Source organism: Tamandua tetradactyla, chromosome 14 (genome assembly GCF_023851605.1).
Source record: "Tamandua tetradactyla isolate mTamTet1 chromosome 14, mTamTet1.pri, whole genome shotgun sequence".
NCBI lineage: Eukaryota > Metazoa > Chordata > Mammalia > Pilosa > Myrmecophagidae > Tamandua > Tamandua tetradactyla.
This window is the reverse complement of record NC_135340.1, coordinates 52,913,725-52,927,443: the sequence shown is the minus strand read 5'-3', so window position 1 is coordinate 52,927,443 and position 13,719 is coordinate 52,913,725. Positions and strand designations below refer to the sequence as shown.

The 13,719-nt window shown below is 42.5% G+C and overlaps 1 protein-coding gene across 3 annotated transcripts in view; it reads left to right on the top strand.

Annotated features, from left to right (window-relative positions):
* GPR176 (G protein-coupled receptor 176) overlaps nucleotides 1-9,340 on the top strand; it is a 141,782-nt gene extending 132,442 nt beyond the window's left edge. For all 3 annotated transcript variants that reach the window (XM_077127429.1, XM_077127428.1, XM_077127430.1), the window contains 2 exons: nucleotides 654-906; nucleotides 6,077-9,340. In XM_077127429.1, coding sequence (XP_076983544.1) covers nucleotides 654-906; nucleotides 6,077-7,199 — 1,376 coding nt within the window. In that variant the 3' untranslated portion in view covers nucleotides 7,200-9,340. The remainder of the gene's footprint in view (nucleotides 1-653; nucleotides 907-6,076) is intronic.
* Nucleotides 9,341-13,719: the final 4,379 nt, after the last annotated feature.

Below are 13,719 nucleotides of genomic sequence, written 5' to 3'. Positions count from 1 at the left end.
AAAAAATGTCAAATAGCTCATTAATTTTTTCTCATGATTACATACTGAAATGATAATTTTTGGATATATTCTGTTAAATAAAATATATTATTAAAACTTCACCTGTTTCTTTTTAATGATTTAAAAAATATGCCAACTAGAAAATCTAAAATCACCTGTGTGGCCTGTGTTGTATTGCTAGTGCAGTGTTTGGCGGGGTGGAGGTCATTAGCAACCTTGAAAAAAGTAAACTCCCTGAGATTGAGTAATACCTAGCAAACTGTTTATTCTCAGATAAGGCTGAATCATCATTAACATAATACTATTATGCCTACAGTTTAATGACAAAACTCACCACTAAGTCTTCTAGACCCTGATCTATAAATAAGCGATTGACTCATCTCACATAAGTTGACAATATCCTGATTTATAAGTATTTAAAAGGCAGTTTTTAAAAGTTTGTGCAAAGGCCCTGGGGCAGGAACAACTTTGATGCGTTTCAAGAATAAAAAGAAGGCCCCAGAAAGCCAGGGAAAGAAACCACCCCTTTCTCAAAGCTGGTTTTTAAAATCTTTTCTGAATCTGTACTTTCTTTCTTTCTCTCTCTTTTCTAAATCTGTTTATCTCTTTTATTTACTTATTTATCTGTTTATTTCTTTTTCATATCCGGCCAGGAAACATCATGGTGTTATGGTCAACTTGCCGCACAACCGTGTTCAAATCTGTCACCAACAGGTTCATTAAAAACCTGGCGTGCTCGGGGCTCTGTGCCAGCCTGGTCTGTGTGCCCTTTGACATCATGCTCAGCACCAGCCCTCACTGCTGCAGGTGGATCCACACCGTGTTCTTCTGCAAGGGCCTCAAATTCTTGCACAAAGTATTCTGTTCCGTAACCATCCTCAGCTTCCCTGCCATTGCTTTGGACAGGTAAGATCAGGTAGCCAGGTGCTCTGCCTCTTAAATATTTTTTAAATTATTAAGGTGTATTGACAAATTAGCATTATGAAGCAAATGGTGAATAGATGCGGTTCCAAAACTGTTCATTAGCCTGCTTGTGGTCAACAGAAAGAGAATGAGGGTCTGATAGAGATGCCTTTAAAAGCACAGTCTGATTTAACGGCAGCCAAAGAACAGAGAACAGTGAGAGAAGACCCCGGGAGGAGGGTGACGTTGGGAGGAGGCTGGGGCCGAGCTTCTGGATCATGAGGAGGTTCACCTTAGCGGGGACTGGTAGTATTTGCATTGCAATTTGCAGCCGATTGCCTGCCTGATTGGATAACTCTGCAGTTACGGCTCTTTGCTGCAGGATGAAAATCTTCCTTAAAGAACAAGGAAACATTTCAGAGGCTATTTAACAAGCGACTGGACAGTCGTTGGACTGAACCAGATAACACCAGAATTCCTCTGGAGGATTTATTTCCAAGGTCTCACGCTGGAGGTTGTTTGTTCTTCTCAAACTCTTCACAAGGATATTCACTTGGAAATATCTCATATCTTGTGTTTAACTGCTGTCATACATAATTTGATCCAATTTATCAAAGTTAAGTGGTAAAGATCACAGTAATCAATAGTTCGTGCCTCCCCCCCCCTTTTTTTGCTAGTATTCCATGAACATGGTTTAGATCAGAATACATTTTAGAGAATAGAATTCAATAAGTGAACAGGAATTGAAAAGTATTTTATGTTCTTGGTTATTTTTTTTTTAATTGTGAAAAATAATATATATTCAAAACAGCAATAAATTTCAAAGCACACCACAACAATTAGTTAAGGAACAGATTTCAGAGTTTGGTATGGGTTACAGTTCCACAATTTTAGGTTTTTCCTTCTGGCTGCTCCAAGGCACTGGAAGCTAAAAGAAATATCAATATAATGATTCAGGCATCATACTCATTTGTTAAATCCTATCTTCTCTTTTATAACTCCACCTTCTCCTTTGATCTTTTAAAAAAATTATTTATTTGTTTTATTGATATATATTATATATTCACATACCGTGTAATCATCCAACCTTGAGTACTTTTGATTTCAAGATTTACAGAGAGAAAAAATTGCCAAAGAGAAAGTGCTAGCTATTCTGACTTCACACCCTATTTTAAATTTAAATTTTTAGATGAGTTGGAATTTTAGAACTCCCTGTCCTTTCAAAAAATAGTTAATACTTTGGAGACCTATGAGGGTATTGATGGCAGAACCATGAAGAAGAGGTACAGTCAGATCTGTGAGCCACCTTAGCTTCTCGGTCTTGGATCCCTGATTTCATCAGCTGCCCAGTGTTGACTGCAGGGACACAGAGTAACACAAACTCCCCAGCAGACCTGGGGAAGTTATTGGTTTCGTGGTCAAGAAGGTGAACTCTGGAGCCAGAAGCCTGGCTGTGAGTCCTGCCTGTACTGCTTTCTAGCCGGGTGGTTTTGAGCAGAGATGCTTATTTTCATGGCCCCGGGGTCCTCAGCAGTAAGGATTAGTAAATCATTCATGCTGTGCTTGGATAGACCATGCCAAAGTCTGCCTCCCTTTCTCTAGATTGCCCTTCTGATTGCACATTTTTCCTCAGACATGTTAATGCCTGTAATCAGTTTACCATCATGTCTTGCTAGAAGCCCCTTCTAAAGAGCTGTAATGGCTTCTTACAGCTAGGGCTTCTTACAGAAGGGGCTAGAAACTCGACCATCCACATGGGCAGGTGAGGCAGGTGACAAAACTGGGGGCTGTGGCACTCTGGAGAGTGTGTCAGATGTAGCTAATTACTACTTTGTGTGTATCTAGATCCTCAATGGGCAGGATTTTCTAATTTTTTTTAAGAAGAGAGATCATAAATCCAGAATTTTGTTTTCAAATGTTGGCAATTTAATTTTCATTTAAAAAATATTTTGCGGGTCACCGAAATCACTTTAGCAAACAAAATATGGGCCATGAGATGCCAATTTGCCAGCCTGACAATGACTTTGCATGCCTCTTTCATTGTTCAACGAGGAGTCTTTAAGCATCTCATGTGTGCCACTGGACAGCACTGGGATACAATAGTGAAAAGTCAGATCCCTTCCCTCAAGTTTATACCCTAGTAGGTACTCTAATCTATTTCCTGTTGAGCCATTTTGTTTTCATGGGGTACATCCTTCCCACTGCCTCTTGTACCACCTGCTCTGATTAGATCTTGAGTCTTCCATTTTACCTTCTGGACTTTTCTTTCTTGAAAGATTTTTTAAAAACAGCTTTATTGAGATATAATTTAAATACCATACAATTTGCCCGTTTTGGCTCTATTTCAATGAATTTTAGTACATTTAGGGAGTTGTACAGCCAATACCACAGTCTAATTTTAGAATATTTTATTATCCTAACAAGAAACTTTGTGTCCATTTCTGTCCACAGGAACCACTCGTCTACTTTCTCTTTGTATATGTTTGACTTTTTTTTTGACATTTCATATAGATGGAATCATATAATGTGTGGCCTTCTGTGGCTGGCTCTTTTCACTTAGCATAACATTTTTGAGGTTCATCCATGTTGTAGGATTTATCAGTACTTTGTTCCTTTTGTATTACCCCCAAATATTCCACTGTATATGTCATATGTGCCACATTTTATTTATCCACTTATCAGATGATGGACACTTGGATTGTTTCCACTTTGTTGGCTGTTGTGAATAATGTTGAATCCTGACAGTCTTTTAAGAATAGCATTCAGGGAGAGTAGGACACGTTATTCTGAACCATTTGCTGTTATACCTGGAAACGAGGTGATATATCTCTGTGAGGCTGTTTTTGATCTGAGAGAAGAAAATAGGCAAACAATAAGAGATTCTTACTTTCTTTCCAGCAGAAAACTACTGTATTTTCACCATCATTAAAAAAAAATGTAAAGAGGTCCTTCCAGTAGAGAAACAAGGCTGGTGAATTCCTATTTTATTATTCAGAGATACAAATTCCTTGCAAATGTAAATATGGTATACATGAAAAATAAGGAAAGGAAATCCTGCAGTAGCCTTTCTCTTATTTTTTTCTTGGTTATTTGTTTCATAACACCAAGTCAGCATGTTCCTTGGGGGTGGCCGCCTACACTTCCTGCATCATCTTCTAGAGATGTAAACACCAAGAAAATTATTTATAATGAGCAAATATATACTTATTTTGCAACCTATTTCTCAATACATAACAGAATTAGAAATTTATAGAAGCCAGAGTTTGTTACATGGCAATGAGCAAAGGGAAGTCTGAGACCGTGGGTTCCTGAGCATTAGTTTGTGTGAGGGTGCAGGGCCATCATCTCATTGTATTTATACAGTTGTTAACAGGAAAGCTAATAGGCAGAAAAAAATTGGAAAGAATGCTGAACATATACAGTTATTTTTCTTTATTTTCTCCCTCTCTGAAAGAGATCTAGAACACACTTGACCGTGCTTCATCCATCCCTGACTGTGCTCCATTCATCCCTGACCGTGCTCCATCCGTCCCTGACCATCCATGCTCACGGCTGTGTTTGCACAGTAACTCCTTCAGCCTGGAACACTCTCCCAGGCTTGTCCTCAAGCCAAACTCCTTCACGGTGCTGCCTTCTCTTTGATATTTTCCCAGGTAGCTTTAGATGATCCTTTCCTTGTACCCTCTTTGTGCACACCTCCAGTAAGTCATCATCTTGTTAACAATTGTTTATTTGTATGTCTTTTTACCTATGGAGTTCAGAGAGCTTCCTGTGTGCTTTTTCATCTTGGTACCCTGGTGTCTGGTGTCACACCTGGCATGTAGGAGGTGCTCAGAAATACTTGCTCCAGGATGGCGTGCATGCTTACCTGGCCCCGTGAGCGAATGAATCTAATTGGGTTGTAAGGCTGACACCAACCCAATTAGATGAAGAGATGTGGGTCCAGCCATAAAGAAGAAGCAACCCTAACTTTTATGGTTGGTGGCAGTCCTGCCATAACCGATGTGGTTCTAGGGTCTGAAGAATTATGCAGGTCCCCCAAACCCTTGCTAACACTGACCAGGTGCTTTAGGAATTCTGTTTAGGTTTAGAATAACCCAGTTAAAGCTTGGCAGGAAGAAGAGTCTGATCTGATTTTAACAAAAATCTGACTGTGCAAGATTTTAGATCTATTAATTGTTCCTAGGGTTACTGAGTGATTATCGTTGGAGCAGTGACTATTAAGCAGTCCTAATTTTTTTTTTCAGCATGCGCAGGCTCTGGGAATTGAACCCGGGTCTCTGGCATGGCAGGCGAGAATTATGCCACTGAGCCACCATTGCACTGCCCAGTCCTAATTTTTTGTCAGCCAGATTGACTTTGTAGAAGGACCCTGTCAGAATCCATCCCCTATGTGGGTTCTCCTGCCCTGAGCTTTAAACACTATTGATATCCAGTGTGTAGGCTATGCTGTGACTCTGCTTTGAATGTGTGTGTAGACACATTTCTTTCTTCCAGTGGCTTTGAAAATTGCCCTAAAGTTTTTATAGCTCATGCAACATTTTTGCAAATTGAATCTAAAGTTGAGAAATAGATGTGTTTACAGTAGATGGAGACCTCCTTTGTATTGAGGGCACTCTTTGGAATGTAATCCTGGTGACAATAATTATAAAGCTGGCTATGAATTCAAAGTATTGCGTTGTTTTCCTGATGGAGAAAGAGTCTCGAAAGTACCATGAAGAACAGGGCTGTGTCCCTAGGCTCATTTGGAATGGTCCTTTTTTTAATCAGTCTAGTGATGCTTTTCAAATTGTGCAGCCAAGTCTTAAAAAGTTAAGGTATTATGTGCCAAATTCCCCCAGTGAATTTCTCTGTCTTAGGCAAAATAAAAGACTTGACACTTTTCTCCCCACTCTCTTGCATTTGGTTATAGAGTTTCTCCTAATTTAAAAGAATATCTTTTGAGGGTGCAAGGGTAGTCCAGTGGTAGAATTCTTGCCTGCCCTGAAGGAGAACTGGGTTCAATTCCTAGTCCATGCACTTCCCAAAACAACAAACAAAAATTCATCAAATGATGCTACAATAACGGGATACTCAACATGAAAAAATAATGAAATGTGACCCTGCCATTGAGCATACAAAAAAAACAAAAAAGGATCGCCTATGAAATTAATTTTGTCTGTGTCTTTTGCAGGTACTACTCAGTCCTCTATCCACTGGAGAGGAAAATATCGGATGCCAGGTCCCGGGAACTGGTGATCTACATCTGGGCCCATGCAGTGGTGGCCAGCGTCCCTGTGTTTGCAGTGACCAACGTGGCCGACATCTATGCCATGTCCACCTGCGCCGAAGTCTGGAGCTACTCCTTGGGCCACCTGGTGTACGTGCTGGTCTACAACATCACCACGGTCATCGTGCCCGTGGCTGTGGTCTTCCTCTTCCTCATCCTGATCCGACGGGCCCTGAGCGCCAGCCAGAAGAAGAAGGTCGTCATAGCTGCGCTGCGCACCCCACAGAACACCATCTCCATCCCCTACGCCTCCCAGCGGGAGGCCGAGCTGCACGCCACGCTGCTGTCCATGGTGACAGTGTTCACCTTATGCAGCGTGCCCTACACCACCCTGCTCGTCTACCAGACCGTGCTCCACGTGCACGACACGTCTGTCTTCCTGCTGCTCACTGCCATCTGGCTGCCCAAGGTCTCTCTGCTGGCCAACCCTGTGCTCTTCCTCACCGTGAACAAATCTGTCCGCAAGTGCTTGATGGGGACCTTGGTGCAGCTGCACCGCCGGTACAGTCGGCGGAACGTGGTCGGTATGGGGAGTGGGGTGGCCGAGGCCAGCCTGGAGCCGAGCATGCGCTCAGGCAGCCAGCTCCTGGAGATGTTCCACATAGGGCAGCAGCAGATCTTTAAATCCACACAGGACGAGGAAGAGGGTGAAGCCAAGTACATTGGCTCAGCTGATCTCCAGGCCAAGGAGATACTCAGCACCTGCCTGGAGCTGGAGAAGGGGCCGCAGGTTGGTCCTGTGGCATCGCCCCCTGGCACCATAGACTTTATGTCCCAGATGGCATCAGCAACCTCTGTGGAATCCGAGACAGTTCCTGACAAGTATTCCCTACAGTTCGGCTTTGGGCCTTTTGAGTTGCCTCCTCAGTGGCTCTCTGAAACCCGAAACAGCAAGAAGCGGCTGCTTCCCCCTTTGGGGAACACTCCCGAAGAGCTGATCCAGACAAAGATGCCCAGGGCAGGCAGGGGGGAGCGGAAGATGAGCAGAAACAATAAAGTGAGCATTTTTCCAAAGGTGGATTCCTAGCAAGGACTGTGGAAACGACAGGGAGCTTCCACGTTCCTGCCCTCCCTTCACTCTTGCTGTATGATCTGTCTGATCACGTGGCTTGGCATTGCAACCTGGTATGGGCTAACTTCTTCCTGTGTGGGTCAAATACTTTTGAATGAAAGGCCAATTATATATATCTATGTATATGTTTATGTATATGTATATGAATATGTACATGTACATATATATGTATATTCAAATGTCCTCTTTATTGAGGGAGTATATTTTTATTATATATATTTATCTCAGTGATACATCTGCTTAGTAAAGTCCATGTCCCGGCAGGTGCTCCATGTGCATTTCCTGGGACTCCTCATTTCCCTGGGCCCAGCAGTGAACAGACACACAGAGAGAAGAGCATCCGTGAGCCCACAGGGAGTGCGGACTCTCTAAGGGAAGCCTAAGATAATTAAGGAGTGGTATGGCCACTAAGAAAATGTCAGTTTGATTGACTTAAAAATGACAAAATATCAAAGCTTTTTATGTTGATATGACACCTCTTCTCTGGAAGGTCCAATCACGGACCTTCTCACGCACCCTCGTTCCTCTCCCTGGGAGTCAGGAAGTGCAGACTGTTCCACCCCTATTTGACAGATATCTGTGCCCAGGGGTAAAGGAGATATTTTGTCTTGGTTGTCGGCTTCTCCTAGCATCACCCAGGTCTCAGAACGATGCACCTCCACCCTCCAGGCAGGTGTTGGGTGGGAAACACTCCAAGTTCTTCGCCATATTCTTCCTCCCTTAAATTTTGTTTTCTAAAAAAATGAAAGAGAAGCTTAGAGGGGAGAGAGATTACACAGTGCCATGACACCTATAGTCTTTTCTCTTCCCATGCGATCTCACATGAAAGGTGCTAGGTGAAATGTGCGAGTGAAGTATCGTGAAAAAAATTACGCAAACATTCAGAATGAAAAGGTAATGTAAAAAAATGCAAAGTTAGTGTTAACTGGGGCTTTTGGACACATGAAATTAAAATACTTTATTGGGAAAGGTGAGTCGGCCCTAAGACTGAGAAGGCATCTGACAAAGACAGCTCCTTCGAATGAGGACTGCAGAACCCAGGCCAGGCCTGCCTCATTTCCAGTTTATTTGCACAACTGTGGTTCTCCCTTCATTTTGGTCATGGAGGAGGAACACAGCAGGGAAAACTAATCCTGATAATCATTATAAAATACCAAGGCAACCCTGAGCCTCCGGTGAGTGCTTCACCTCCTCCTTCTCGGTGAAGTTTTAGCAGGGGCCAGAGCGGGTGGAAGAGGGAGGATGCTGCCCTCGGCTGATGGGCGCCCTGGTGATGATCCAGGTGACGGGAGCCCACTCTTGGAGTGGATTTCTCCCAGCTGAATTCAAACCACAGATGGCATGTCACTCTTAACGAGGGCAAGTCAAGTGCCAGCGCCACTCACTCTTCTCTCTAGGGTGTTTTCTTCTTGTTCTTGTTACTTAGCGAGCCTCTCCAGTCCCTAAAGCAAACTTGAAAGGAGCCTGAGTATTCTCACCTGCAGACTTCCCCATCCTCAAGCCGGGGGTCCTCACACGCCCCTTCCTTTAGCCAAGTGGGCCCTTGCCCTCCAAGGGAGCCCAGACAGGTGCAAGGAGTTCCCTCTTCTTTTCTTCTCTTGGGTAGGGGGGTCTTGTGATTCCTGAATGTGAACCCAAAGGCCCTGCCCCCGCAGAGGGAGCGCTTTCCTCTGAGGACCAGGTCTCCTTAGAGTGTTGTGGCCCACAGCCCCCAAGGAGTCCTGCCACACCCCCTCCTGCGGCTGCCTCTCCCCAGGGCCCTCCGTGCCCATCCCCAGCTCCTCGCCTGACAGCTAACGTTGTGGCCCTTCAAGCTCATCCTTCAAAACCCTCACCACTGTTACAGCTTTTATCAAGGGGGAAAACCATCTGTCAGAAAACCATGTCCACTTTAGAAGAATCTGTCAAATGTAGCCACTTTTGTGTAGTTCTGATAATATACATGTACTACTTATTTTCTGAGGAGGCAGAATTTGGTGGATCTATTTCTTATGTATGTTTGAAGCAGATGGTTGACTTCTAACAAGTCACTGCCGGATGTATTTCTATAGTCTTTGCAGAATAACATTTTAATAAAAAATGGAAAAGCACTTTCTGAACTCAAGAAAAGTTGTATAAACTATGTTTTTTTTCCCTTCTCATTTTCCCTCTCTGTCTGAATCTCTCTTTTCCTACGTGATTTCAAATGAAAAGTACTCATTTCCCCCATAAATGCAGATGCAGTATTGTGATGTTACCGCTAAAAAAAGTATACTCCCCAAAGAGAAAATGGAACATCTGAATAAGTGTTATAAAGATTGGTTCCAAATTGTGTTGGTGGATGGACTGCCTGTACCAGTAGTTTTTTTCCAGAGAAACAGAAGCAACAAGATATATGTCTCTCTCACACATACACACACACACACACACACAGATAGAGATTTATTTCAAGGAATTGGCTTATGCAATTCTGGCAGCTGAAAAGCCCTAGCCCCAAACAGCAGGTCAGCAGGATGGCAATTCTGGTAAAAGTGATGATGTTGAAGTCTTGAATCTAAAGTTCTCAGGGAATGCCTACACACTGAAAATTCCAAGGGGCTGGGGGTTGATATTGTAGTCTTGGAGGCAGAATTTGTTCTTCACTCTGGAAACCCTCAGTTGTGTGGTCTTAAGATTTCCAACTGATTGGATGAGGGCCACCCACATTACCTAAGGTGAACTACCTCATTTAAATTCAACTGATTCTGTGTATAATCCCATCTACAAAATACCTCTTCAGCAACATCTAGGCCAGTGTTTGACCAGACAACTGGGCATCATAACCTAACCAAGTTGACACGTAAAACAAACCATCACACTGCCCAAATCTCTAGTTGGAACTACACAAGGGAAGTATGGAATGCAGCCATCATCATTCCTCTTTGTAGGGACCATAGCATAGTGGGTAGGGCTGTGGGTTTTTGAGGTCAGATTGCCCATGTTTAAATCCTGACTCCACCACTGACTAGCTCTGTGACTTTGGGCAGGAGAGGTAACCTCCGTGTACCTTGGTTTCCTCTTTGTAAAATCGGGGGGTGGTGATGATGGTGGTAATAATTGCACCAGAAGCTTCAGTTGCCCTGACTCACAGGCTTCGCCTCTGGCTTTAGCTATGCGTATAGTGGGCAGTTGCTGGCTGCTTCCACTCACTTGCCTGAGAGCAGTCAAGGCTTAGTGTCTCTGCTTTCTGTCTTGGGAGAGCTCCTAGTTCGTGGGTAAACCCTACCCCATGGGCACAGGAATCAATTCTTCTGATGGACAATTGTGTGTGTGTGTTGTGGGGAAGGCATCTGTTCACCACCACTCAGGTCAAGCAGGATGGAGTCCTTCTTGCCCGCCAGAGAATGCATCCTCTTGTTGGCTCTTCCTCCTCCTTTCTTGTCTCATTCTCTCTAGCCCTCAATCTTGCCGTCAGGGATCAGCTTGCCATATAAGCTACCTGCACAAAGCCCTTGTTTCAAGCTCTTTTCAGGGGAATCCAAGCAAGACCATAATATGCCTCATAGGGCCATTGTGAGGATTAAATGAAGTGATCCGTTTATACAATGCCTGGTACAGAGTGAAGCTAAATCAATATTACTTATTACATGCTAATGTTTAAAAAATGGGGTTAAGGACTCATTGGAAATGCTATTCAGAAGACCCTATTAACTGGTATTTATAGCAGTTAGTCCAACAATATTAATATTCTTATGATTCATAATGATGGTACTTTAGGGCAGTACACAATGCCAAAGGGCTATTTGAATCCCCAAAGGGAAACTAACTGTGTAATACAGGGTGTTTCTCAGCCAAACAATTCCCAGTTCCAAAAGAAAAAAAAGAATGAGTTTGTTAAAAGAGCATTCAACTCTGCTGCACACTTGTATGTCATATCCCAAATCTGATTGCCCATAATTTACTATATTGATGAAGCAAGAGTAGAACAGAGTACACAGACTATTTAAGGGCAGATGCAAAAAATCCAAAGTGGTCTTATCGGTAGAAAAGGAGCCATAAATTAATTCTTTGGTGTATTAAATTAAAATCTGAAGGTCAAACCCAAGTCTGACTGAGCTGGAGAGAAAAGCCACCTTTCCATCTCACCCTGGGCATTGCAGAGTGCTGGGCAGACCTGTTCCCGGAACCGGGGTAGCCCAGTTTGCTCATGGCTACTACCGCCTGCTCAAACTGAGATAAACGCCCGGGAAAAAGCTTGTTCTGGGCTGAATTTTGGTGGAGGAGAAGGGTTGAAGCTTTCATAATATGTTTGACCAATCTACAACACACAGTGTAAATAACACCCATAACAAAGCGGTTAACTTTCTCCAAAAAGTTTTAAAAATTGAGCAGTTTTAAGTCACAACTAATGTGCTATATTAGAGTTCTGCAGCCAAAAGAAAATTGAATCACAGTAAATGACCTGGGAATATGGAAATAAAACAGGAATTGAAATCAGTACTAATGCCCAGGGCAGCATCAAAAGCCTTTTGCACACAACGTTAAAAATAAATTGGAATGATTTTAGGTGCTCCATACATGTGAGTTCAGAAAGTCAATTATTTTCCCTTCCTTTTTAGCCCCAAGTTCAATCAGTGTTTTTCTCTATTCATAGAATGGGAAGTGTAATTTTTCGCTTTGATTTTTGTGAAACTCTACTGCTGTTTATTTTCTGGGGACTCAGGAGCCACTCCTTTCCAAATGGAAATGGATGAATGATGGATGAATGATGAATGAATGAATGAATGAGTGAGTGAATGAATAAAAGATGCAGCACCCGGAGCAGTGGTAGAATCCGTTATCTTTGAGCTGATGAAAGATTCTTTTTTTTTGTCAGTAGAGTTGCTTCTGATTCTTACTGATTTCCTTGGAATAACTCATGCTGGGGTTAAAGATATCAAAAGCAAGGTTTTTGATTCCCTCTCTCTTTCAACACTTAAGCCTTGCTCTAATTCACTAGAGGAAGTATAAATTCTAAACTGGGAAGGAGAGCTCAAGACTGATAAACCTGTTTCCAGGCATATGTGTTAAGTATCAAGAATAATTTTTCTTTCAGCTGTATTGATCAGAATTTAGTGATTAGATCTCTTACAGCTTCTTACAAGCTAAATTCCTTCCTTTATGTTTATTCATGCTGTCTACATGCAAAGTGAATATACAGTGGAGATACTAAAACGAACATGTGGTATGGGATACTACTTTTGAAACGTTAACCATAATCCCTAACCCATCTGATTTCTTTTCTCACTTTTGTCTTGTTCGTCACCCTCAAGGAGTTTCTGAACTTATTGCTTTAGGGGAAGAGAAATGCAGGTGGAAAGCAAAAAACCTGCAATTTTCTCCCTGGTTTTTGAGTATCAAAGCCTAGGCCTGTAGGAAAACATAAGGGACTCTTGGGGTAGTTAATGGTTATCACCTAGGAGGCAATTTTACCCCCCAGGGGATATTTGGCAATGTCTACAGACACTTGATTGTCAAGATGGAAAAAACTAATGGCATCTAGTGAACGAGGACCAAGGATGCTGTTAAACAGCCTATAACGCATAGGACAGCTCCCCACCCCAACGAAAAGTCATCTGGTCCAAAATGTCAATAGTGCCAAGGTTGAAAAACCCTGGGTAAATCAAAGATTTGAGGTGGTTTGAGGAGGTCCCACACCCCTCAAACCACAGTAGTATATTGCCTGGGGTTGAGGGTAGTAGAGAGAAGAGATGCTGTGGAAGGGGAAAGAAGAGCATTGGCATCTGTGTTTTCTAGATAAAGGGGTCCTAATGCTGCCTCCTAGGCAAAACCCAGGAGTGCTGAAAAACAAAGATTTTTGCAATTGCAGAAGGAAACTGTGTATTCTCTGCTCACCAGGTCACGAATCCCCAGCATACGAGAGTCCAGTAGAAAATCCAGACATGGCCTCAAAGATATTTACAAAAATGTCATGGAAGAAAGAGAAAGCCTCACCCCAAAAGGCGCAGATGATTAGGAATGATGGATGTTTTGTAAAAATGTGCTTGGAGTTGCTGGATCAGCTGGGACAGTGACCAAATGTTAATGACACTGCAGAGTGATGTAATTTCCACTCTCATCCCCACAACACCGTGGTACAATGTGAGAGGGAAGGAAACTTTGAAGGTCTACGATGATTTCCACCACCCCAGAAGAATGGGTGTCTCAAAATGAAACTTTAAGCTATAGGAAGAAAATGTAAAGAAAATTATATTGAGTATACATTGAGTTTGTGAACTGAGACAACTGATTTGTATTCAAACCTTGAAGAGGGAATTGGATTTTAGGGCCCCCTTCAACTCTGAAATGTATGATTCTATTACTATTGTTATGCTACATATGGATACATGCTTATAAAAATATCTTGTATAGTTTGTTCTGGCTTTCTGCTACCAAAAATTTCATTTCCCTTTGCATTTCTTTCTTTTTTTTTTTTTTTGTAGATTTCATGGAGGAAATCTGGTGGAGATGGAAGTAG